General features: G+C 44.4%; 1 protein-coding gene across 1 annotated transcript in view; it reads left to right on the top strand.

Moving 5' to 3' along the window:
- Positions 1-6,771: 6,771 nt before the first annotated feature.
- GAB3 (GRB2 associated binding protein 3) overlaps positions 6,772-27,821 on the top strand; it is a gene marked incomplete at its 5' end in the record, with an annotated part of 65,028 nt that continues 43,978 nt past the window's right edge. Inside the window, one exon of the mRNA XM_082004171.1 lies at positions 6,772-6,843. Coding sequence (XP_081860297.1) covers positions 6,772-6,843 — 72 coding nt within the window. The remainder of the gene's footprint in view (positions 6,844-27,821) is intronic.

The following is a 27,821-nucleotide window of genomic DNA, read 5'->3' as shown; positions in this document are numbered from 1 at the left end:
TGGCAAAAGTGCCAGACAAGAGGTTTGTACCAGAGTAGGGCTCTGGTTTTTACCACCCCCATTTTAGAAAAAGGCAGTTGTACATTTGCAAATAAATACGCTATTCAGCAGAATGCCAGCTCTTCCACCAGTTACTTTCCTGAACAGGAGACTTTCCTATGAGATGCTGGATGTCTGCTGCTGTTTCCCCGAGGAGGTTAGTGCCAGAGGGCGTTGGTCTGTTTTCTGAAATGGATTGACAGAGTTCTGCCTATGTGTCATGAGAGCTTTTGGTAAAATTAGATTCTGCCCTGTCCATAACAATAAAGGCCATACCCACATGCAGCTTGCAGAGTTCATATACTTCCTGGAACAAAACCACAGCAACGTTCAACTGTCTGTTTTCTTTTTTTATTTTCACAATGGCTCCTGCTTCCAGAGCAGGTATCTGACCGTTGGGTCCCTCTGCCACTGAGAGCCTGTGGGTGACCGAGTACATGGCCCGGTTCGGACAGAATATATTCGTCAGTTAAGCAGTGTCATGCAGACAGGGTCAGCTCATTCTGTGCCAGTGGTCAGGCTCCAGTTTTGGTAGTTAATTGTTTAAACAACAACAACAAATCATGTTGCTCTGATGGTCTGTGTGCGTTCCTCTGTTAGACCTGATTTGTATGGTGAGGACAGGCTACTGAAAGGAAGAGAAGGGGCTGAATTATCCCCTGTGACTTTGCTGAATTTGTCCTTGTGAATGGAAAGAGAGTGAAATATTTGTCTGCAGGGGGGAGCAGAGTGGTAACTGTCAGGAACAGCTGGAACATATATACTGTGTCATGTCTTTTTGTGGTACCGGGCTTTTCTGCTTGCTGTGGGAATGCTGCAGAGGCATGTTAGCATTTTGCTGAGTAAGTGTGGTGCGAGCTCCATATGTAAACAGGGATCAGTTACTAGATGACAGAAAAGGGCTGCTCTCCCAGGGCTATGGCTGCCTCTTGCATGCACCTCAACCTTCACAACCCCTGCGGGGTTTTGTAAGTTAAATGTGGGGCTAGATTCTGGGTAAAATATATGCTTGTGGGAATGTCAGTCTAGTTAACTCCACAGTCTCTTCCTGCTTTGATACCTATAAATTTGTGAACAAAATAAATCCTCCTGATTCTTCCGATTCTCTCCATCCCAATTATTCTGCTGTCCACAGGGGAGCAAGGACTTTCACTGCTCTCAATATTAATAATAACACCACCAGTTGCTCTGCAACATGGAAATGGGCAAGCTTAAATAGCACACTCACTTCTTTAAATCAGTTGCCTGTAGGGTCATGAAAGAATTTCTCATCAAATGCAATTAGCCAATTTGTTCTCCTCTGTTTTATTAGTAGTCAAGTGTTGTTCTTCTCTGAAACATCAGTAGCCTGAGTTAGGAAAGGAGTAGACCAGTACTTTCATGATGCACAGAGAATTCCTCGTAGGTACCTGGCTGATGTGAATTACACACACATTCAGGGCCAAACTGGTCATGCTTACTCTGGTCTTTGCTAGTGGCACATCTGAGATTAATCTGGTGAGGAGTGTATTGGGTTTGCGTGGCAAGATTTTGGTAGTGGGACAGGGGCTAAAAAGGTGGCTTCTGTGAGAAGCTGCCAGAAGTTTCCCCCATGTCTGATAGAGCCAGTGCCAGCCGGCTCCAAGATGGACCTGCCGCTGGCCAAGGCCAAGCCCATCAGCGATGGTGGTAGCCCCCCTGTGATAACATATTTAAGAAGGGGGGAAAAAAACCTGTGCAACACCAGCAGCAGCTGGGAGAGAGGAGTGAGAACATGTGAGAGCAACAACTCTGCAGACACCCAGGTCAGTGCAGAAGGAGGGGCAGGAGGTGCTCCAGGCGCCAGGGCAGAGGTTCCCCTGCAGCCCGTGGGGAAGACCATGGTGAGGCAGGCTGTGCCCCTGCAGCCATGGAGCTCCACGCTGGAGCAGATCTCCACCTGCAGCCCAGAAGAGGTCCCCATGCTGGAGCAAGGGGATGCCCAAAGGAGGCTGTGACCCTGTGGGAAGCCCACACTGGAGCAGACTCCTGGCAGGACCTGTGGCCCCATGGAGAGAGGAACCCACGCTGGAGCAGGTTTGCTGGCAGAACTTGTGACCCCATGGGGGACCCATACTGGAGCAGTCTGTTCCTGAAGGACTGCACCCTGTGGAAGGGACACAGGCTGGAGCAGATGGTGAAGAACTGCAGCCTGTGGGAAAGACTCACGTTGGAGAAGTTTGTGGAAGACTATCTCCCATGGGAGGGACCCTGTGCTGGAGCAGGGGAAGAGTGTGAGTCCTCCTTCCCCTGAGGAGGAAGGAACGTCAGAGACAAGGTGTGATGAACTGACTGAAACCCCTATTTCCCATCCCCCTGTACTGCTTGGGAGGGGGAGGTAGAGAAATTGGGAGTGAAGTTGAGCCTGGGAAGAAGGGAGGGGTGGGGGGAAGGTGTTTTTAGATTTAGATTTTATTTCTTGTTATACTACTCTGATTTGGTTGGCAGTAAATTAAATTAATTTCCCCAAGTCAAGTCTGTTTTGCGCGTGACAGTAATCGGTGAGTGATCTCTCCCTGTCCTTATCTCAACCCACAAGCCTTTTGTTATATTTTCTCTCCCCGGTCCAGCTGAGGAGAGGAGTGATAGAGTGGCTTTTGGGGGCACCTGGTGTCCCACCACAGTCAACCCACCACAAGGACACTCTGGTGTGATTCAAATAAAGACAGATTCTTGAAATTTGATTGAGACATATCAGAACATGAGTGACCTGTACAATTTGTGTAGAACAGAGAATGATTTTACCTTCTGGGGTTTCAGTTTTATGTTTTACATTTTATTTATTTTTACTTTCTCTGTAATCATGTCTACAGTTCATACCCATGAAGGCTTCTCAGATTATGACTTTGTTCTAGGAAGTGTCACAGCAAGAAAAATATTCTCTTTTGTCAGACTTCGAAGATTTTCTAAGACTAGCTCTGTCTCATATAGAAAGAAAGAGAATTTTATCCTAACTACAAGTCATTTTGGTTTGGGTTTTTCAGTGGTCAGTCATTTTTGAGAACATTCCTGTAGCTCTGCCTACAGCAGATTTGGAGAGGCAGGTACCACTGGCTGATGTTACTGTTACCCAGCAAAACTTGATCTCTTTCAAGGTAACCATGCAATATGCATAAAATAAAAACTTTAAAAGCGAGACAAATAAACCTAAGCAAACATATGTAATTCTACACTTTCAAACCTTTTGGCATTGCAATAATATGAAGAGAAATAATTTTTCTTTTTAAACTTTTTTAATTAGGTTTTGCCAGTGATTTCAACATATATATTTAAAACATACTTGAAGTCCGAAACTAAATGCTAAAGGATGAATGCAAAAGCTGGAACTAAAATAGAACACCCCAAAATGAAATGTTCAGCCAAAATCAATTTTTCTTTCTTCTTCTTCTTTCCCTTCACTTCCCATTCTGTTTCCAACCTCAGCTCACTCTCTACATATGTCTTCAATGATAAGTTTTAAAACAAAGACCCTGTCATTCACCATTGTGATGAAGGATTTAAGTAAAGAATTTTATAATTTAAAAGTGGTTGAAAAATTTGTGTATGAAGCAGGACAAAAGTGAAATCCCACTTCTTCCATCAGGGCTAGGTACTATTCATTTTTAAGCCTGCTATTGTCAAACAGATACGTGTGACACATTATCAGCACAATGAAAATAGTTAAGGTAAGAAAATAACTTTATTTGCTCTTTTAATTTTTGGAGCACAAATGCCAAGGCACAGCAGCTTTCATAACAAACATGTTAGCCCCCACATGCTCTGCTTAATTATGATTTCTGGCATCCTGTATTTCCCCTGAGGCTACTGGCACCATAAGTAAACTGGCACAGATTTTATTTATTCTGAATATGCTGAGCTGCAACGTAGCTCAAGTAGTTCGGCAGGTGCTTCTCAAGCAGCTGAGCCGTTCCAGCAGTGAGGACAGGAGCCATCTGACAGAGGAGTGCCACATCTAGCTGGGAACAGAGTCACTGTACCCCTCCCTGTCACCATGGCTACCACTCAGCAGGCATTTTTTTGGGCACAAGTGCCAATTTAAGCAACTGCTGATTTCTTGCTACTACCCCTGTATCACCCCCTCCGTTGGTCAGGTACGAGTGTGTCATAGGCCACAGCATTTACCGGATCAGGAAACTAGTCCTGATCCAGCTGGAACATAATATCTTTTTTTTTTTAACTCATTCTTTTCTAAACAGTCAAGTTTTCTGATTCAGTTCATCCTGTAGCCACGCAATTCTACTGTGCCTTTGTAAGGGAGGAGATGACAGAAGTGCAGGGACGAGTGGCTTAAGAGATGGGGACTACTGGTGATTTAAGCAGCACTATCACCAAGTGCAAGCAAAGATGGAGTCGGAGCTTTCCTTAAGGCTGTGGTTTGGTATTTAGTGTTTGGATCCATTTGGTGGTCCAGGTTCTCGCCACCCTGTCCTGCCACCTCCCCATCTCCTCTGCTGCCTTTTTGCGAGTGGTTATGCAGCTGCACAAGGGACCTGACAGGGGAACCCATCTGTCTGAAGAATGTCCCGTAAAAAACGGGTGGTGTTATGACGCTGCAGGGATAACACATGAAGTATACCACAATTCATTTTATTTTGGCAGACTAATGTTTTAAAGCCTTCAGGTTTAAGGCTATCAAATCTGTCAGAGTGACACAGTCAAGTCATGTGGCAGGAAAGCGTGACTTTCCTTGCCTAAGTGAGTTCCATGGCTGGATGTGTATCTCCAAGGAGAAGCGTTACAAAACCTTGCTCAAAAACCTGCTATTAAACATGTGAAGTTGTTAAAACATCACCGTGGATAAAGGATACATGGAGCTGAGTGAAGGTGGTAGTAGAATGTCAGGTTGGGAATTAAATAATATCACAAGGCTGCATGAAAGTCACTCTCAAACAAAAGCCTATCTAGAGAAGTCAGAGCACATTTGAAATAGATTGTTTATAGTTTATTCATGATAGTTTCCATTTATGGCAAGATTCTTTTAATACCGGTGATAATGTAAAGCACTAGCAACAGGGATGCTATGAGTTTATACAGATTTATTTATATTGTTATGTTAATGTACATAAGGCATATATTTATATATTACACGCCATTTGTTGTACGTATTATATTAAATACAATAAATACATATTGCCACAAGATTTTGCTTAAGATCTTGAAAAGCACGAGCATGGTTTCTAGTTTGTCAGATTCCAGCAGTGACACTGCAAGCCATTGTCAGCCTGCGCTGCCGAAGAGCTCCAGCAGAGATGTGAAAAATCCTGTGAAAGCATTAAACTCTCACGCAGGCCTGACACCGCTAAACACACCTTGCAGAGTCAGACTCCGCCGCCTGTGCTGTGCCTGGGCAGAGGCATAGGAGACTCCTCAGAAACTCATAAAACCCAGTGAAGAACCACTGCGTCCACTTTAAATCTGTCAGTTATAAGCAACTTCTTAAAAATGAACACAAGCTGCCCTGTCCTTGAAAAGCCAGGCGTTTCCCATCCTGGAGAGAGGCACTAACTCCAAGGCTATCAGCGCTGTTTTGCACTCTGTGGTCATGTTTTTCAGTTGTGCGAGTGGAATGGCAACCTGCCTCCCTGGAGTCACCTTGGAGAAAGTCTGTTTCTAAAGAGTCGGCGATGATGTGACCGGAAAAATCAAGTTTATTGGTAGTAAATTCATAAGGGGGACCAAATGCCACTGTAACATCTTTGAATCCAAAATCTGAAGAAGTTTGCAAGTAGGGGACCAGGCCAATGGCAAAGCCGAAGAGGGAGCCGGAGCGCAGCAGACATGCGGGCTGGCACCGCAACCGCTCCGCCAGCGCTGCCGGTGCCTCCATCGCCAGGCCAAAGCCCTTCTCCCGCCTGTTGCGGCCAAGCCCCGCCTGGGGGGCACCAGGCTGGAACAGTGCTTCGCCAGGGCCCCCCACGGCCACCGCTCCTCGGGGAGCTCGGCCCTGCTGTCAGCATCCCCGCGGCGCCGGGCAGCTCCCGGGGCACGGAGCCGGGCAGCCCCCGGGGCGGTGCAGGGGGCAGCGCCCGGGGCACGGAGCCGGGCAGCCCCCGGGGCAGTGCGGCGAGCAGCCCCCGGGGCGTGGAGCCGGGCAGCCCGGGGCGGTGCGGGGGGCAGCCCCCGGGGCGCGGAGCCGGGCAGCCCGGGGCGGTGCGGGGGGCAGCCCCCGGGGCGCGGAGCCGGGCAGCCCCCGGGGCGCGGAGCCAGGCAGCCCCCGGGGCGCAGAGCCGGGCAGCCCCCGGGGCAGTGCGTCGAGCAGCCCCCGGGGCGCGGAGCCGGGCAGCCCCCGGGGCAGTGCGGAGGGCAGCCCCCGGGGCGCGGAGCCGGGCAGCCCGGGGCGGTGCGGGGGCAGCCCCCGGGGCGCGGAGCCGGGCAGCCCCCGGCGCGGTGCGGCAGGCAGCCCCCGGGGCGCAGAGCCGGGCAGCCGCCGCGGCGGTGCGGCGGCGGCGGTGGGTGTCGCAGCCGCCGGCTGCGTGGCGGCGAGCCCCGGCCGCCCATCACGTGCTCGGTGTGTTGCATTGTGTTTGCGGCGGAGGGAGGGCTGGCCGTGTCAGTGATCAATGTCATGACTTCCTCCTCGGGCCGGAGCCGCAGCGGAGCACAGCTGAAGGAAGCTGATTACTGCTGGTTTCAAATTGGCTGGGAACAATACGGGCACACGCACGCAGCCCGCACCCTGGCTCCCGCGCCGCCGCTCCGCGCCGGGGGGGGAAGATGAGCTCAGGGGACGTCGTGTGCACTGGATGGCTCATTAAATCACCCCCCGAGAAGAAACTCAAGAGATACGTAAGTGCAGAAGCTCTGCTGATATTTTTTTCTCGCTAAACGGATTTCAGCATGTGCTCGGTGTCTTACTCCTCCTTTGAAATGTCTCGCTCGTTTCGGCTTCGCCCTGGACCAAAACAAAAAGATTTACAAGTCCGTGCTGCTTACGGAGTATTTTAGTTTCCAACCCTATTCTTGTGCCCTATGGAATTAACCTTTCCCGGCTCGCAATATTATAATACTTCAGTTGTTATGCAACATTATCTTAGGTTGAAAACCACATTTCGGTTTCAGTTAATGTTGCCGTAACTAACAGAATTGTTGTAACAGAATTTCAGATGTCACTTTTCCAGGGAAGGGCAAGAACCTCCTGAAAAAAAACAAAACAAAAAAAACCCAACAACCAAAACCTAGTACTTTAAATTCTGAGGCTCTGCTTTGTTAAGATGCTCTGTAATTTCTATGACACTTGCTAAAGGCAACATCTGCAATAGTTTTATTTACCAATTTAATATGCCAGATGCAGTCGCTAGCAGAAAGCCTTACTTTTTCTCTGTGCTTACTTTTTCACCTCTTGGTGCTAGAAGATGCCATGCTGTAAAGTTCCTGGTAGCTGAAAGGTGAGGGGGGCTGGTGAGAAGAAGCGAGCGCTGCGTGCATGGAGAGCTGCAACTGCATTATGTGTAAAGGGGGCCCCTTGTTTCGTTCTGTATCTGCCTGCCTGTTTTTCTTAAAAAAAGAAAAAAAAAAAAGGGTGTGTGTTGCACACATAGGAAACTCTATCATTGCAGGGCTGCGGGGAAGGCATTCCGGGTAGAAATAAATGACCCTTAAAAAATTGCTTGGGGCAGCATTAAAAATGTAAGCCCATCGTGGGCCATTTTGCATACTCATTTGTGATGGTTCTTCATCAGGCATGTTGTTACTGTTGGTACACTTTTGGAACCAGGAATACTCGTTTGAGTCACGCACTTCTAAGCTAACTTAGCCCAGAGCATTGCACTGTATGAGAAGGATGCCACCATATGTGTCTATTGCACTCCGGAGCCATATACATGGCTTACATCATTTGTTGTATTCACTTCTGTTTATCAGCATTTTTTCTGGACTGCTGATGTTGGCTTTTTTTAGTAATATGAGGAATAACTGTCTCGTGAAGAATGTGGTACAGATCGTTTGGTAATGCTTTTTTTCTTTGCACTAAAAACTAGGAGAAAGGATTATTTACTGATCTTAGAATTTACTCTTAACTTATTCTAAGCCAGAGTTTCTTCTTTTAGATCACAGTATTGCATTGAAATGGCTGAATATTTGCTTTGTTCAGTTAGCATTTTCCAATTCTAAAATAACCACAATGATGTGTCTCAAGGGAGCTGCAAATAAAATATGGATATCTAATTTTTGTTATATTTTGTAACGAGTGTACCAATAGCACTGTATAGCAGGCACTAGACAATGTAAGAGCCACTGATTCACCCAGCTGGGATCATTAGTAACTCTGTCAGTGAAGCTATTTTTGATGACTCAATATTCATAAAAGAGCAAAGTAGAGAAAACAGAATGTGATAAAGCTGGGGTTTGAAAGCCCCCATTATATAGCCAAGATAATAGCCCAAACAGGGGCTCTGAGCAGCTCACAAGGCTAGTTGCCGTCTGCTCTGCTCAGATTTTGCACTACAAATCCTAGGGAAATTGGGTCTATTTTGGGTCTATATTTGGTCTATCTGTTATTCTTCAAACATCAACCACTAGATTATTAGGCAGATCTCTGCAGATTAGGCTTTGTTTTCTGGTTAGGAGGATCAACTACTCCTTTGTCCATAATAAAGCAGAAGGAAATCTGCTGCAAGTACAGCAAAGATTAATGTCCTTTCTCATATGACTGGTTGCACATTGCTACAGACCAAATGGAAATTGTCTCTTACCCCCTGTAAGCTATTTTTTTCCCCATTCTTTACACAATTTCACCATTACAGTAGCTTGTGCATCTTGCACTTTGGTGGTAGATAGCTCAGGCTGAACCACAGTGACTGCTTAAAAAACAACACAAGCTTTAAAACAATGACTGTTTAAATTGACTTCAGTAGGTGTCAAGTGTCAGCCGCTTACAGGAGAACGGGGTTGGCTCTGGTTCTGAACTGACAACATACATAAATCCCCAAGCTTTACAGCACCCTTTGTGTTCAGCTGGCAAAACCCATGGTATGAGCTGAAGTTTCCAGGGAGCTTCAAACGCGGGCTTGGTCTGCTGCTGGTGGGGACCTCTCTTACACCGGAGTGACTCCCTTGCTCTCGTGGGGTTGTCTCCCAGTTTACATTTGCCAGAGTTCAGCAGCCAGCCTTTGTAAGGTCTGGTCTGAGGGCCTCTTGTTTTACACACAGATAAATTCTTAATCCTCAACCTATTAAAATAACTAAGAAAATCCAACTGATTTCAGTGGACTCTGTAGTTAAGAGACTGGACAAAGTGGTGAATTCAGGTTGTGAGACTGGACCTGCAGATAGTCCCACTGAAGCCACAGAGAATATTTAGTGTTTATAAAATTAAAGAACTACCTCTTTGTGAGATTGGAGCCTAAAGACCAAAGTATACCTTCATTTGTGCTTGTTCCCTGATGAAAGCAATTAGGTTTTCTATGCATAAACAAGTCAGGATTTGGCTCTAGGTAAGCAGAATGTTGTTTTCAAAACTTTGAAAAGCAAAAAGCAGGTGTTAAGAGTCTCTATTTTTCCTGTAATGTCTTACAAAGCTGATGCTCTTAGTAGCACTATTCTTAGAAGTGTCTTATCATTCCCTAACAAAGGCTGCTCTCTTACATGTGCAGGAAACGAACATGAGATTAATTACCCAAGTGTAACTTTCTGTAAAAACAGAGTGCTTAATGCTAAATGCAGAGAATTCATTAGAAAGCGCAGGGAGCTTCACTCCAGCAGGCAAATACTCTAATAGTGGTTTAATAGCATGTACAATGCTTTTCCCTCTGTCCGGTACTTGAACCATGAATCCACCACGTCAGCCTATCTAAAGAGGCAGTTGTGCAAGGAGTCTCCCAGGAGAGCATTTGGTGTGTGTTGCAGTGCTTGGTCCCCTAAGTGTGACCTGAAAGCTGTGCTGCTCTCATTTCCCTCCTTGGTTCCAGCTTTTCTCACCGTTCAGGGCTGTGTGGGCCTGAGGGGTGCCGGGGAACCCCGAAGCTCTGGGGGAGGTGGGTACAGGGCAGGGACGAGAGAGGAAGAAGCTGCTACCAAGAACTGGGAAGTGGTGGTGGTGGAGGTGAAGTCCATCATGCCTTAGACCAAAAATGCTAAGTTTCACGCACAGCTTGACACGGAGCTCCACGGGAGGAAAACCTGGCCCCACTGGAGATTTTTTGGTATTGATATTAGTGGATCATGAGTACCAGCCTCTGTAGGAAATTAGATGTCTTGGGAGAACCTGCTCCAGGTTTGATGGGTTTCACAGTGCCTTGTATTAGTGCTGAATTCATCCAGCCAGGGATTTAGATTAGGCATTCAGAGCTGCAAGGGAAAAAAGCGTTTATGTTTGTTAAAATAAAATTTAAAAATTCAGGAGGCTCAGGGGGGTGGTGTTGACGTATCCCAGTTTGTAACGTCAGCCTTGAACAGCCGGCTTTCTGATACATTTCTATATGAAAAGTATCTGCTCACTGACTGGTAATATTTGTTTTCTGTTTATTGAAGGGGAGAGAGAATGGTTTCATGGCCTAGAAAACAAAGAAATTACTACAGCCAGTGCAAAAAATCACTATGAGGTGTAAAAAGATATGGAAGAAGGCACAGAGGATGCCTAATGACATAAGCGACTGGTGCCATTGAGAAGACAGATTGTTCCCGTGATGATAAGGAGAAGGACATGGGATTTTTAACAGACAGCTCATTTCAACCGATCCTCAAATGGCTGCCCTGTAGTTTGCCACACCTGTGAGGAGCAGCAGTGGTAGCTAGCCAGCCCACCCGCTGCTCTGGTGAATGCAATGCCAGTATTTACTTACTGTTAGTGTTAAGTTACGTGGTTTGCAATAGTAAAGGGCTATATACAAATGCTTGCTCGTTGTGAGTCAGTGGAGCTCCATTTAAGTCAATGCTGCACAGATGTACCCCAGCTGAAGAGCTATTTTTAATCTTCAGTACTATACAAATTGATGAGGGAAGACCACTTGCTCAAAAAAAGGCAAGTTTCCCACTTTACTTGAGTGACTGGTTTCTTCAAACATCATTGAAAATAAAAGTTCCTTGTCAACATCTCTAGAACAAGAGTCCAAAATGGACCCCATGTTAGAAAATTTAGCCTTGCACTTCTTACCACACTTCTTGGAGTGTTTGGTCTGGGAAGACAAATAGAGGTGTAAATTAATGTACCAGATGCAAAAAGCTTGTAAAGCAGTGTCCGTACCTGCTGTCTGCACAAGGGGCACCTGCTGTCTGCACAAGCCTGTCTGCTGGGCACAGCAGCAAGTACCTGCAGATGGATGTCCCTGACTGTTGGGGGCATCTGCCAGAACCTGCCCACAGCACACCATTGCGAGGGTTTTACAAGATAAGGGAGTCTAGAGGACTTCTCCATTTTTAGCTGAAGTTCTGGTATTTATCAGGAGAACAAACGGGAAGTTACTGGCCGCTAAGAAGAAAAAAGTCAAGTAAAATTATGGAAGAGTTTGCTCAAGTAATAGGAACAAGAGTCCCACAGCACTGCGAAGCGTGGGTGGGATGCACGGCATCTGCTCTCAGATCTAGCGTTGGGCTGGTGTCAGCAGAGGACACTGCCACCCTTGCCTAAAAGAAATCCCCAGGTGCTCTGTGAGGTCAAGTACTACTTCTGCTGGTTTGGGATTTGGGGGAAGTTTCCGAAAAATAACTATCAAAGAGAAATCTGAACTGAATTTTTGTCCATAAGCCTTTTTATTTCCAAATGTTTCCTACAAAGCCTCACCTTTTGAGCTCTGTCCCCTCTGAACAGAGAGTTACGGCCACCTTTCATACCCTGCTGGAATCAGCATCCTGAACTCTCATTGAAATATCTGAGTTTATTTAATAAATTTGTGAACGTTTTGTAATTCTATAGGCTGAGTGGGAGTAGGAGTCCCGTGTGATGGAGGAAGTTCACAGAACCCTTTAGCTGGTTCTAGTTGTAAGCTTTGTACATGTGTTTTTCCTGCTGTTCCTTCATTTTAAAAGCCAGCGTATATTCTATCTGGTTTGTATATGAAGGAAGAACTCAATTTTGAGAAAGTTAAGACTTTCGTGTAAAAGCTTCTATGCTACAGACTGTGTGTTACCTTCTCTGTGAAATCCTGAACAAATTGATCTCACTGGTAAAATAACAGCAGAAAATTTATTTTAGGGAGGAGTTTCCATCATTGGAGTTAAACATTTGTAATTAGCTAAGTGCAAATCAGACCATTTTCCACCACTTAACCTTGTTTTGGTAGGTTAAGTGCGATGTTTATTCTAGACCATTTTCTTCCATTTTAGCCACGTTTCAGTAGTTTAAATGCAACGTTTAATGAGATAGAAATAATTTTTTTCTTAGAAGTCATCCTAAAACACACTGCTGTTCTTGGCAATCTGCGTATCAGAATGTTAAGCAGAATAATTTCCCTTGGACTATTTATTTGGGTGGAGCCGTAATAGCTCTGAAGCCCCAGTTTAATCTTTGACTACATGTTTTCAGTGCACAGGAATGTCCAGCTATTGGTTTCTACTCAAAACAGAAACCCGCAAGTTATCAGGTCTTTGCATTCAAAAATAGAGACTTAAAAAAAACATGCTAGTGTGAAATAAATAGAGAAGGAAATGTTAACTTGAGTGGTAATTAAGCTGGTGATGCAATCAAACGTGTCTTAGAGGAAAAAGCATTACCCGTAGTACTTTGGTGAACTCTTTGTTGTAGCATGAACACTATAATATGGATAAACACATTACTTCTACCAATAATGCATTAAAATGCTATGAATGTGTATTATGCCAATTTGATAGATTTTTAGGGAAAGGGACAAGTTTACTCCTATAATGTTACTCAATAGAGAAACAGTCATTTTATTTACTTTCTTGTCCCTTTCATTTGTGTTGGAAATGAATTAGTAATGTGATAAGACAAGGAAAAAATGCCATCTTCGAAATGAAATTTGCATGTCAAAACATTCTATCCAGCCAGATAAAATAGATTTTCCTCTCTCTCATTTAATTGTTGAATAAAATGCAATACTTCAACTTTTTATTTTTTCTGCTTTACAGTATTCTTGAGTTGTTTCAGTTTGTGTTGCATCGGGAAAAAAAACCCAAACAACAAACATATAAAAAAGCAAACACCCCAGTTTTAAAATCTACTGCAACTTGGTATTTGTTAAAAATAAACCAAAACTGATGTCTAGTCTTCATGGCAGAAGAACACTCCCTTTCTGAGGCTAACTCATTTGTAGCTTTGTAATTGTTAGAATGAGACAACTGTTCTTAGAGATCTTGTTATTCCCTTCCCTTCTGATGCCAGAAACCCCACCTGACCCCTGCAGTCAAAACCACTTTGTAGCTTTCCACAAAAGCCTTGAGCACTGCATTTCAGTTATTCCATAGCCTTTCCCATGGAGCATTTTACAGAAAGGCAGTAAATGTCATTAGTATGAATTTAAAATTACTCAAATGAAGGTGTTAATTTAAATGGAACTTAGATTGTCATCTGAAAGTTTTTTACTCATTTTTGACAATGCTTTTTAAAAGACAATAGTTTCTGTGAGCCCTGTTAGTGACAAATATTCATCCTGCGACTCCTAAGTCTCAGGGACCGTGGGTTATGCATCCATATTTCTGTTGGACAGCATAATGGCCATAACGGGACCCTTTCTAAATTTGCAACGGTTGTAATCTCAGCAGAGTGCATAGTTTGTGAACAATCTGTTTTTACATACCAGACTTGGAAACGGTTTATAGAAGTTCAAGGATTTTGCAGTTGTGAAGCCATTTTTTCAAGCTGACATGAACTGGTTGTGCCAAGGAGAAGCCAATAGTTCAAAACAAGCGTGAACTATGTTTTACTTGCAGACTTTACAAACTGTGCAGTAAAAGCCACTAAGTTTACAGAAGTATTGCATTTATAAACGCTGGGAAAGCTGAACGTGTATGCCTGCTGTAAAGCTGTGCTTCCAAGATCTGTTGCTGCTTCCACAGAAAAGCCACCGGCATTCAGAGGTGACTGTTTGCTGATAAAATCGCTCTGAGATGAGAAAAAGCATCTGAAGAGATGCCAGCTGAGTTTACAGTAGCAAAGAAGAAAGAGTTTCACCAGAAGTCATACACTGCTTCATGAAGTGCTCGCTGCTATTCCAGCTACTACATCTGTATTGTTTACTAATATTTATAGTGGAAGCTTTGCAAGCTTAAGAAGTTTTATTTTTCAATAAGTTCAACATTTTGAACCCATCCAAAGAAAATGATTGAGTTCTCACTGAGGCCTTACGTTTAAAAATAAGAAGCACTTAAGTAGCTCAGGGAATTGCTTTTTTGAAATACATAGGCGCGTTTCTCCCACTGCAATAGGATTTGCAAACTGTTTTCACTGGATACTCCTCTGACTCCAGGGCTGTTTTTACAGATCTGGCTAACTTTTCCGTAAAACAGTGGGATCTGGACTGTCAGCTGAAAATGGGACTGTTACTCCAACTTCACTTTGGGCTTTCTAAAATGTTCGTTTTTGACAGATAACTCTGGGTGTCGCATCACCCTTGAGCTACGGCTTATAAAATAATAGAGAACTGGTTTTGAAAAGCGAGGGAAAACCACCAGATAAATCCCATCGTTATTTCAGTATCCTCCCCAAACTCCCGCTTTCGTCTGTGCTGAGCCTGAGAAATACTTGAGCTGAAACATCATTAAGACAAACAAACAAAAAGGTTAGGGGACAGTCTGGTTGGCATAGGAAGAACAGGCTTCGTGACGGTGACACTGCTTTGGTTCCCCTGTGCATCCCTCTGAGTTGGGTTTGCAGGCTGGAAACCTAATAATACTAGCTTGTAGAGGGAAAAATAGAAGCATTTATTGAAGTGTGACTAGACTGCAATGCTTCAACAGTTTTCTTACGAAAAATATGTTCTTTTTTTTTTCTTTTCTTTTTTTTTTGCATTCACAACTGAAAGTACTGTTGCTATGTTACTGTAATGGTGTGTAGGCTGCTAAATAAATAGAGGGAGTTTAGTCCATGCCAGAAATAGAAAGCCAGGTCAGAGGTGACATTTGGGACATGTTGAGAAAAAAGAGAATATATAATTATTTCTTTCCTTCCTATCATTCTCTTCAATCTCATTAACCCCAGACTACTTAGAAGGAAATTACAACAGAATTTCTGGACATGTGAGAATACTAAAAATCAACACCTCTGGAGTTCTGCTAAGTCTTTTGGCTTTGTTTTTTGCAAGATCAAATTTACAAGGGAAACTGGTAAAACTGTGGCACCTTACTCTTGTGAATTTAATAGCTACTTCGAGGGCATGGAGAACTGCTGAAAATTCACTCTGCAAAGGTGTACTCAGAGGGGAGAATCTGACAGAGGGAACAAGCTTTGAGAAAATGTGCTCCTGCAAAGCCAGAAACAGGAAATTTGAGTCCATTGTCCTTTTTTGGGTAGTCTGGCAGGTTACCAAGGACCAGATATACAAAAACGTGCTCAGGCTCTTGTGTGAGTAGCCCTAGGTACCTGCTGGCACCTTTAGCTGCCTAAACATCTTTGTACACCTGGCTTGTGAACGTGCATGAGTGCCTCGTTTGTACAGAGGGTCATTTTTATGCCTCCTGCGCTGCCTACATATGCTCCTCATGTACAGGCCTTGGCACGACGAGCTCTCATTTAAGCTCCAGCGGCTGATTCGGTAAATGGTGGGAACTGGAAGCCGCTCATGGGAGAGCTAGAGCCCGGTTCTCCCTCCACCCCGTCCGTCGGAGCAGAAGCAGCCCTTACCTAGGAACAAGCATTGCAGCCCTGTTACTTGCAGACAGCGGCCTCTGACTTTATTTCCAAAACGCTGTCGCAGATGCTGGGTGCTCTGGGCTGTGTTCCCCTTGCCACAAAGCTCCTCAGCCCCCTCCCAGCCCCTCGCGGGCGTCGCTGCGGGTGGGCGCAGCACTGCGATGCTCCGATGCTTCGGTCCTGCCTTGCCCTTGGCCCTGCTGCTCTCGCCTGAGCATCCGCAGCCCCGGGCTCACCGCAGAGCAGCTGTGAGCTGTCAGACCTTCCCGCTAGCAGGAGGTGGGACACGGAGAGGCAGAGCAAGCTTGCTCAGGCGGGAGTTAATTTAGCAGATTCGTAATTAATCTGGAAGATCATCCCTTTAAGTATATATGTTTACTTACAAACAAATTATTAATGTGACACAATATGAGGTATCAGATTTCTTTGGGAATTAGGGAAGAAGGCCACAGCCATAACCTAAACCAGTTCAGTGCATGCAATCCCATTAGAGATTTCTTTGTGGTATTTTTGTAGTTCCACAAATCTGTTACTTTCCTACAAAGAAACAATGTAAATGTGCCCTCTACCCAAGAGACCTTTGGATCTGAGGCATTCCAAAAAATCCCGCATTTACCATAAAAGTTATAGAGAAGGATTAAATTAGAGGGTTCAACAAGAGTCAATGATGCTAAGTACAGTTATTCTTTTTCCTAAATTGCAGGGGTTTTTAGATTTTCTTTTTATTTGTTAACACTCCTTGAATGGAGGGCTGGAATTTGAATGGCTAGGAGAATTTCCCAACACGATGGATGTGAATAGCTGGTTTAATAAGAAACTTTCCTAACTTTAAGCCACAAGCCAACCCGTAGTGCCTTAGACCTTGAGACTTGTCCACAGAATGTCTGAGGTTCTGTGTCAGAAAATGAACAAGTAGTTTAGGATCCATCAGGGTTGTTTGTTTACTTACATTAGAAGTTTGCTGCTGCTGCGATGGGAGACATTCCTCATTTTTAGCACAACCAGTATTCAGCCTCAGACTGAAGGAGAGGGTGTTAGAGGCTTTCTTGTCCCCTGTGGAGTTCAAACCCTCGTTTGGGCTCTGTCAAATCCTTTACCCTTGCCAGGGACTGCATTTATCTCAGACCCTGAATAGCAATTACTATGATTTATCTGTCTTCAGAGTGAATACGTTTTTACCAGGCATTTTCTACACAGAAATCTCCAGCTGGGAGAACTGCAACCTACAGCCTGTCTTTTCCAGGGCTTTGTTGCCCACGCTCAGCAAATTGCCCAGTTTTAACCAGCAGCAGCAGCATTGCTAAGTGGAGAGGAGGATGAATTATACCCTCCACAGTTCTGTTATATTATCCTCCTGAAAGACCTGTTTGTCTTTCATTATATTTCCAGGTCCTTTGTGCTTGAAATGATCGTCTAAACTTTCTAAGTAAACTTGGTTTGGTTAAATTAAAGCTGTTTACCCATTAAAGTATTCCAAGTGGGCTGCAATGACATTTGCCTGTGTTCTTTGTTGGAGCCACCAGCTTGATTGTTAAAACTGAATGAACTTATGTCGAGGCAGAAGATGGCAGCCATGGCCAAGTTTCAGATATGCTATCGTTTGCTAGGTGAAGAATGAGTATCTGTACAGTGCTGCTTTAAATCCCTAAGGACTCCCCTCACTGTGGCGCTTACCTTGTCGTGGGTTCAGAGACGCTTTAGTGAAACTTGCCGTTTGAGAACGGGCAACACAAGTTCGGGAGGTGAAGAGCCAGAGCGAGCTTGTGCGAAGCAGTGGCTGTGCAGTCCTTTCCAGAATGCAGTGATGGAGAAGCATAGTCATAGAGATGCACCCCAGTGATATGTCTCAGGAACATTTCCAAGCAAATGATTTGCATGTAGTTTAGCAACCTGAGCTATGTGAAGATATCGGCAGCGGCGGTCCTAATTCACGTATGCGAAAAACTTACTGTGCACCCACAGGCAGGTTTCATTTTGACTCATTCCTCAGGTTTACTGGATTTGGAAATGGAACTGGGATCTCTAGATGAGCATATCATTGTAGATTTTAGTTCAGAGATTGGGGTTTTTTTTAAGAAAGCAAGTGTTTTATGTGCCGTCTATGCATAGGAATAGAAGGTAAGGAGCAGAGGAGAGCACTCGGATATAAGACCTTGCACTATTAATGGTCATAAGGCCTAGGGTCATTCTGTTGCAGGACAGCTGGTCACTTCTGGGTTGCACCTTGGGTTGCTGCAGTCAAGGTACATGCTCTGAGTGGAAACATGGTCATGCAGAATCCCTCCAGATCTAGTTCATGGTGCAAGTTTAGGGCAGGATCTTCATGATTCCTTGCTGGGACTGCCAAGAAAAGGCATATGACCCTACCCAGCAACAGCAGCAAGTAAGTATGGTGATGTAGCACAAATGAGTTTATACTATTAAGTAGGAAACTTCTCCCTTACAAAATAAAATGCACCCGTAGTGGACAGAAAGGCCAAGTAAACATTTGCTTTAACAAGCTGTTGGAATTGGGCAGGTGTGCAGTCAAACTGGAAGGCTAGATCTGAAGCTTTCATTTGCAGTTTTTGGTTTGCACAAATCTGCTTGAATACCTCTTTGTCCTCTCTGAAAAGATTTTAGATTCATCAGAAAAAAATATCCTGAAATAGAAATGGCACCTCATGTTCTTCAGCAATATAGGAGCTTAAGGAGAAACCAGAAGCCAGAAAAACGCAGTCTCAAATTCTAACCCATTATGACCATATGTATGGGGAACACTTAAACAATCTGAGCTGTTTCCCCTACACATCCCTTACTACTAACAACACTACCTTATGACTAGTGGCATTTCATCTTCATTAAACACTGAACTTGAATATCAGAGTTGAGCTTCAGGCTTTTCTCTTTAGCTTTCGTATCAATTGGCTGGATGCAGATCAAGCACAGAGCCATGGCCCTCAGCAACAAGGGAATGGGGAGAGAAAAGCAGAGAGGAGGATTCTGCCCCTGGGTGGAAACCTCCAACTCTGCCATTACCAGAGCTCCTAGTAGCTCCAGTGTAACTGGGGGAGGTGGGATGTGGTATGGGAACCACAGCATTTACCAGCTTGTAATTGGAAACTGAAGAAAGTGGAATATGTTAGAATATGTTAAAACATGCAGTTTCACTTTATTTTGTGTAACATCTTTTGCATAAAACTTTCCACTCAGAGAGATTACAGCCAGATAGAATTATGGTGAAAAATAAAAGCAGAGTTGCAGAGAAATTGGTAACTTCTTAAAAAGAATAAACTGTCACTGAAAAATCTCACTTTCTATTTGAGAGAGAAAATCTATGCATGGTGCAGCCATTTTTGCTTTGCCTGGCATAAGATTTGCATGACTCACAGCCAGCAGCATGCTGAGGACCTAGAAATACATAACACAAAAGCAGATACTGGCTGCTGGCCGCTGGCTGGGGAATTCCTGTCCCATCCTTGAAATGATGATCCTGTTTGATGGGGCAACACACGGAGTGCGAGGCAAGGGCATACGACGTTCCTCCCCTAGGTGAGGTTGTTAATCTGAAGGGTGAGAGACAGTGTGAAGGCTGCTAAACACCTACTGTCGTAGCAGTCGGTCCCAGCTGGTGAAGATGGGTGATGTAACGGATCAAGCAGGAGGAGAAAGTTTTCAAATGGGAGGGTGTAAAATTTGAAAGGCTGCACATAGGAATGAAGAGTTGCAGTCCTAATTTGAGTACGCAGGCGGCTCAGCAGATGGCCCAGCAGATGAGTTGCTATGCACCACAGTACGTGTGAGAACATGGGAGTAACGGCAAGGCTCCACGCAGAAACATAGCCCTGCCCTGTGCATGGAATGGAGCAACATCTGACGCCATGTTCCTTACCCCAGCTGGGCCCTCCATCCCCCATCAGGGTGCCTTGCTGGCTTGCACACCAAGCTTTCCACAACAGTATTTCATGTTGCTGTTCTGCATTACAGCAATTTCCTCCCCCATGCTTTGCCTTCCCTCTCCAAACACCACAAGAGCCATCCCCAGAAGTGAAGGTTCTTGCCAGTCACACGAACACCGACATTATATCGCTGACTTCTCCTCCTGCCCTAGGCTGCAGCTCTGGGGCTGAGCTAGCACGTCTCTCGGGGAGGAAGACCTCCCGCTTCAGGCTGTAGAACAGCCTTACTCAGACATTTTGGGTTTATTTCCTGCAGTTCCTGTTCCTCCAGCAGTGAAGTCCAGTGGCCAGAGGAGGTTTCGTGTGCATCCTATGTGACTTCCACCTTCCCTAACAGCACAGCCCTTTGGGAATTTTGGGGAAAAACTTCAGAAAATCTCTAAAAATCCATTCTTTGTTTAAGAACTGTGTAGTTTGCATCTGACTTTCCAGAGGATCTGTTTTGCTGCTTACTGTTTTTGAGACTTTTGGGCTTTGTTTGCAAATCACCTATGCACTTATAGCTAGATCCTGGAAAAAGCAGCTTTACCACTAATAGCTTAGAGTATCCATTGCCACCTCACAGTCACGTTGTGCTGCTGCTCAGCATAACGGTGTTAGGAGCTTTGTTTTTTCCAGTGGTTTTCTAACAAAACTCGGTTAATCCAGAGTGATATATTCATATGGAAAATTCCAATAATGCATGTTTTGTGATCCAGCAAAAATCTGTCTCACTAACCAGTTTACATGTAAACTGGTTACATGTAAACTGGTTTTACATGTAAAGTTTACATGTAACATTGATGAAATTATTACCACTAAGTTGTTTCAAGAAGCTCCGTTTCCAATGCAATCTACAGGAGAATTACATAGGTGTAATGATGCGTGAATTCAGATCACTATAATTATGTTCTTCTCAGATATCTTCTCAGATGTTCTTGGGATGAGTGACATCTTTTTCCTTTATCTTAAACCGCTTCTGAAGCAATATAAACTAAACTAGGAACAATGTTCTTTTTTCCAGTATCAGATTGTTCCCATGGCATACTTACGCCAGCAGATACATGGCAGCTCAGCTATGCTAGTAAAACTGCAGACAAGCCCCTAGATTCAAGCAGCAACAACACAAGCAGTTGTAATCCCTGCGTTCCCACACGCTATCCTGTCAGATTCCTTTTATCATTGTGCAGTTTTAAGAGCATAGTTCAGGTTTTGTGTCTCCTTCGCGCTTGGTGTATTTACTTGAATTGCGAACAAAGAGATTCTTTAATCCCTCCTATTTTCGTTATGGTCCCCTGGAGCCGGCACTAAGACTACCAAACACACTGAGCTCATCCAAGGGTAAACTGTCATTTCCATCATGGGTTGGCCAGTCATTGGGATGGCAGTAATTCTGTGAGTCCCCAGTGAAGGCTGTTTGGACCAGGTGGTGGACTAGGCTACATGGTTGAGGATATTTCACTATTGGACCTTCCAAGTGTGTTTAGCAAGGACAATGTTCTGATCTTCCATAATTAAATTCTGTACGTACAGCAGCCAAGCAGCAACAAAAAAATCCAGGTATATTTACTGTTTGTAAAATAAAACTCTCTGAAGTGTCTCTCAGCATAAGGTCTGTGAGTCAAAGCGGAAGGTTTTATGTTAGTAAAGGAAAAACTAAACATCATCATCTGTCTTATTGTAAAGAAGCAGAAGGATGTTATGCTGGCTCACATATTTTCTACATAAGTGAATTTTTGGGGTATCATACATGCTTACAGTAGAACAGTTAAATAGGAAATAGTGAAATCCATTATGATTTTTACATAACTTTTTCTTTCATAACATACTTGTGCAATAGGGTAGTCAGAATGCAATAATCAAACTATGGGTTTTTTCCATGCTTGAACATTAGTGGCCATATGGAAAATTGCATGCCACCTATATTCAGTGCATTGGCTGAGAGGAAGTCCCCTCCAAGGAAACTAAAATTAGCTTTATATGCTTGGGTAAGTGGATTTTTTCCAGGAAGAAACATAAAGAAAACAAAAAAAAAATCTTGTTTGCCACCATTCCTCCTTGGAGATGGAACCAGTCGGCACCAGAGTGCTAACGCCGCTCTCGGAACAAGTCTGCAGCTGCCTGACTTGCCCAGGGACTGCCCTCACATAGGAATGGTGGCAACAGGCCTGACATTTTCTGGTAAAGACGCTGGAGGAGCCTCCAGAGCAGCAAAGAGAAATGCCCAAGTGCTGGCAAAACCCTTAACCTTTTGTAAGAAGATCTTGTAGGAAGCAATGACCACTTCTGACAAAAGCTGTGCCACTGCAGGTGCCCTTTCTGTCTGTAGCGCTTATAATTGTAGCGTAGCGACTAATTTGAAAAACTCTGGCTGAAACGGCCAGTTATCACTCGGCTAGCGCAGGGTGTTGCCTCTTCTCTTGGTGGTAGAAACGCTGAGCCACGGACGGCGTCATTAGTCAGCAAATACCAGAGCCCCAGGGCAGGGAGTCAGCAACAGGGAACTGGGAGGGGGGGACACATCCAACGCCTGCTGATAATCCAGTTATTAAAATTAAATGTTGACTTGATGAACTTCTACCAAAAATCCTGTTACGTCCAAAGGGGACTCTTCTAATGCTCAGCTCCTAAGGTCAAGGGTGTAAGTGTGAGGAGGCTGGGGAAGTCTCAGCTGCGTGGAAAGAAGGGCTGAGGTATCCAGTTATCGAACTACACGAGACCCTGGCAGCTTTGACCCCTATTCTTTTGAAACCCATGTCTGACTCTGTTATATATTTGGCTTACTATTATTCCTGGATCTGCTCAGCTTTTTGGTGAAAATGTAATTAATTACTAATTTAGTTCAGTGGAATAAGAAAGAATCCAACTGTGTATGCATAGTGCATTTAATGGTTTCAATCCTTAGCTTATAATTGCTCTTTCCTGAACATGATGCTGTTGGGAAAATTCTTAGTTTCATAGTGTCGAGTCATTAACTAATCAAGGAACAAACCTTGAGTAGAGCACTGTGGAGAAGATTCTTAGGTATCTAAAGTTACTGATAGCAAACCTCTGTGGAAATGGTGCCTGGCTGCAGCTGAGGAACTTGCCTTCCAGTTACACATTCCCCTGGCTGCAAACGCAGTGCTGCTACTTTTTCCCTGCGCAAAGACGGAGCACAGCCACCGGGTGAGTCATGGATCTGCACTCAGCTGTGTCTGACACATGAAACTCCAGAGCAGGACAGCGGCAGCAGCTTCTTGGTGTGGGAACACAAGACATCATACACGCAAAAAAGCGAAGTCTTATGGCCGGTGCAGTCCAAGACTGAAGGTGTCTTTAGAGGCCTTTGGCTTTGCTGCTTTTGACTCTATCCAGCCAGCCCCACCTCTCCCACATCCTTCCTTCTGGTGGTTTTCACGGCTAACCCTCAGCATCCATACATGTGCTTCCCTGGCCTCCTTGGGTGGCTGTGACCCATGCTAGCCCACAGAAAAGCAAAGTAGCCACAAGCTCAGGAAATGGCAAACAGAAGGATCTCTTTGCTGTTTCTCTCCCTTGAACTGCAGCTTCTTTAGTCACACGTTGCAAAACTCATTGTGGAGCGGGGTCGTTTTGCCTGTGAGTAGGGCTGTGGTCCTGGAGCTTGAGAGGAGCAGAGCTGCTTCTCTTGGAAGCTGTTTCTAACACACAGCACGTGACAGCTGTCACGTTAACGCTATGACAAAACGGTGTTTCTAACACAGAGCTGAAGCAGTTTGTGAAGTGAAATTAACCGTAGGTATGTGTCATGGGTTTTGATTTAAATGTGGATTAGAAAGTATGCATAGCGATGTCTAAAGACATTGATTCTTTACAGCAAAAGAATGAAAGTGAAAATACCCTGAAAAACAATAAAACAAAGAGTACAGTAGCTCTGGCTCTGCAAAAATACAACAATTTCACATTGGATGCAATTAATGGTATGGGGAAGGGGCATGGGATTATTTTAGTGCTTCATTCATTTTCAACTTCAGTTGTGTGTTTTGGGTCTGATTTTGCACTCAAGACAATCTTAAGTTCCCCTTTCCGCTGTCAAATAGGAATGAACACAGAATCAGCCATGGAGAAGGAGTCTCGGATTAAATAAATGCAAAGTCCTAATCCAGCTCTGTTTCAAGGGAATTGGATTATTCTGCTTTATTTTCGTAAGAATTGAAATAAACTATAATGGAAATGAGATTCAGGTTACAGGAGCAAAATTATCATTCAAAGAGATGGGCAAAGACGTCCTATGGCATACTTAAAATACCAGCAGGATAGTCTTCTAGTGGATTTATTGAAAGATGAGTACCCATATTTCCCCAAATTGCTAGATAGGCTTCAAACTCTGTCCTCATTTTTATTCAATAAATCATTGTGTAAATTATATATATTGTAACTTCATGACAGTAGCAGTGCAATAATATTAGTAAGAACTGTAATTCTCAACTTTCATTAAGTAATAAGAAAGTCACAGAATAAAATAATATGTGATGGGTTTAAAAAAATGAACTCAAACAATCAGTAAGACCAGAAGCTCTGTAAGTGCCAAATTATTGTTGCAGAAGTATTCTTTTTATCTATGGGTCATGGTTTCCAAGAAATGAGTAAAAAATGTAAACACTTCCAAGCATTTGTCCCTTTGGGCACAGGGTGTATTAAACAACAACAAAAATACTTCACGGACAGAAAAGAATTGTTGGCCAGGGCATTTCAGACAGAAGCCAGTAAGGCCTAACTTGGTGAACAAGCAAGAAGAAAAAAATGGCAAATGGTTTTATCACCTGATTCATGGATGTTGTCCATTCACCTGAGTTCTAAAATGAAGTCTCCTTCAAGTTTAAAGAAACAAAATGGAAATTTTTTTCTGTAGTAGAATTCAAAGCAGGAGATGGTTGTGGTGATTACTGGCAAGCAAATAGTAAATACTCTCAGAGGTGAAAACCACAGAGCTGGAAATCATGCCTCTGCTAAGCTGGGTCAGATTCTGTGCTTGATTACACTGCATAAATAAATTATTGGAAGACACACTTCAAGCTCTTTTTCAGAAGTGAAAAAATAAATCCAAATTCGTATTTTTGCAAAGCAGGGCAGAAATATGCAGAAGAGTGTGGCATCACTGGTTTGCTGCATTATTGGTTTAGAGGTGCCCTTTTGAGTAATACAGGTATGAATATCCCATTGCTCCCAGGCTAGATTGTAAGATTGTATAAGGTATTCAAGCATCTATCTCCATTTTGTTTCCTGTGTCAGCTCTTTGATGTTGTTTTGATCCCACGATAAAAAGTAAATCGGTATATCAAAGACAGGCTGAGAATCCGTGCTGATAGGGTGAATGAAAATAGGCAGCATGCAGTCTTTTGTTGATATGAACATTAAATAATGGCACTAGGACCATTTCATCTAAAAGAAGCAGCACATTGGAATGCCATAAAAATCTGTAAGGTGTTTTTTTCTTTAAAATCTCTGGGAACCCAGCTGAGCAAATACTGTAACCTTTGGAGCTGCCTGCTGGCAATGGTAATGGTTCATGTTTCACCTCCAGTCTTCATCTGTCCAACTTCTGCTCTGATTGCACTTAAAGGTAGCTATGGCAGTGCCACAGGAAGGATGAAAGAGCAAAATTCTTTGACTTCTACCTGGTGTAGACCCTGGTATAGACCACGGAAAGTGGTTAGGCTTTTGTGTCTGTTGCAATCTTTGAAATGTCCCCAACAAAATACAGTTTGCTGGGCAAGGAATCATGTTATAAAAATCTCCCTTGCCTTCTTTGGAAGCCTTTTCAGTTTTCTTCCACATCTTACAATCCATCAGCTCTCTGGAAAGACTAGTTTTCAGCAGAATTCCATAGTTCGAGACATTACGTTGTATTGCTCATCTTTATCATGCACAGGTTTTTGTACGTGTCTGATTATTTGTGTAACCTGCTGAAACCAGAAAAGGAATTCTTCCTCTTGTTTCACTAAGGCCAGGATGCCATTTATCATCTTCCAATGTGATACTGTTTTCTTCTTCTACGGTCTTCCCTCTCAATCAGAGTCTTTGGGAACAGAAGAGGCACTTCCCTTGGCACACCCCTGGGGAACAGCTCCCTGGTAATTTGCAATGACTTCTAACACAAAAATCAAGACAGCATCACCATATGATTCTTCCTGGGCTTTGTAAACTATTAAAAAACAAAAATTATACTTAGGAAAGGTTTTTCTATCTGTAGAAGGATTAGATCAATTGCTTGCCAATGTGACGCCCATCTACAAGAAAGGCCAGAAGGAGGATCCTGGGAACTACAGGCCTGTCAGCCTGACCTCTGTACTGGGGAAGATCATGGAGCGGTTTGTCTTGAGAGTGCTCACAGGCATGTGCAGGACAGCCAAGGGATCAGGCCCAGCCAGCATGGGTTCATGAAAGGCAGGTCCTGCTTGACCAACCTGATCTCCTTCTATGACCAGGTGACCTGCCTAGTGGATGAGGGAAAGGCTGTGGATGTTGTCTACCTGGACTTTAGTAAAGCCTTTGACAGCGTCTCCCACAGCATTCTCCTGGAGAAACTGGCGGCTTGTGGTTTACTCTTCGCTGGGTGAGGAACTGGCTGGATGGCCGAGCCCAGAGAGTTGTGGTGAACGGCGTTAAATCCGGCTGGCGGCCGGTCACAAGCGGTGTTCCCCAGGGCTCGGTCCTGGAGCCGGTCTTGTTCAAGATCTTTATTGATGGTCTGGATGAGGGAATCGAGTGCTCCCTCAGTAAGATTGCAGATGACACCAAGTTGGGTGGGAGTGTTGATCTGCTGGAGGGCAGGAAGGCTCTGCAGAGGGATCTGGACAGGCTGGATCAATGGGCAGAGGTCAACTGTATGAGGTTTAATAAGGCCAAGTGCAGGGTCCTGCACTTGGGTCACAACAACCCCATGCAACGCTACAGGCTTGGGGAAGAGTGGCTGGAGAGCTGCCCGGCCGAAAGGGACCTGGGGGTGCTGGTTGACAGCCGGCTGAACATGAGCCGGCAGTGTGCCCAGGTGGCCAAGAAGGCCAACAGCGTCCTGGCCTGTATCAGCAATAGTGTGGCCAGCAAGAGTAGGGCAGTGATCGTGCCCCTGTACTCAGCACTGGTGAGGCCGCACCTCGAATCCTGTGTTCAGTTTTGGGCCCCTCACTACAAGAAGGATGCTGAGGTGCTGGAGCATGTCCAGAGAAGGGCAACGAAGCTGGTGAGGGGTCTGGAGCACAAGTCTTATGAGGAGCGGCTGAGGGAACTGGGGTTGTTTAGTCTGGAGAAGAGGAGGCTGAGGGGAGACCTTATTGCTCTCTACAACTCCCTGAAAGGGGGTTGTGGCGACGAGGGTGTTGGTCTCTTCTCCCAAGTAACCAGCGACAGGATGAGAGGAAATGGCCTCAAGTTGCGCCAGGGGAGGTTTAGATTGGATATTAGGAAAAAATTCTTTACTGAGAGGGTGGTCAAGCATTGGAACAGGCTGCCCAGGGAGGTGGTGGAGTCACCATCTCTGGAAGTGTTCAAAAAACGTGTGGATGTGGCACTTCAGGACATGGTTTAGGGAACATGGTGGTGCTGGATTAATGGTTGGACTTGATGATCTTGAAGGTCCTTTCCAACCTTAGTGATTCTGTGATTAAACTTTCTCACAAGTTCATGTGTATGCTTGTGTTTTACCATTCCTCTCAGCCTGTCTTTTAAAAGCCTCCTAGAAGCATCAGCACCAAGTCAGTGTCCTCTGAATGGCCCGCATGTCTGCTGCAGCCACACTTACTCTTTGGCTGAAAACCATCCATAAACTTATATTTTAGAATCCACTTACTTCTGGCTGATTTAGCAACGTATGCTTTTGTAACACAAATCTTTGTCCTGACCAGAAGGTATTTTACCTCCCAGTTGGCTTCATTTGAATCTAGCAGTTAGATTTAGCATTTTAGTAACCGCATCAGCAACACACAACCTGGTTAGCTTACTGACTGCGACATACATGTTACTTTTTACACTGCATCCTAACGAGTCACGTTTACAAACCGCTTCTCTGAAAAACATGTTAAGAAAGAGTCATAAGCCAAGGAGAAGAGTAGGAGTAATGCCACATTCAGATCTAAATTTGTGTCAAG

The sequence above is a fragment of the Phaethon aethereus genome (genome assembly GCF_964289735.1).
Source record: "Phaethon aethereus genome assembly, chromosome: 10".
NCBI lineage: Eukaryota > Metazoa > Chordata > Aves > Phaethontiformes > Phaethontidae > Phaethon > Phaethon aethereus.
This window is presented reverse-complemented; position numbering and strand designations above follow the sequence as displayed.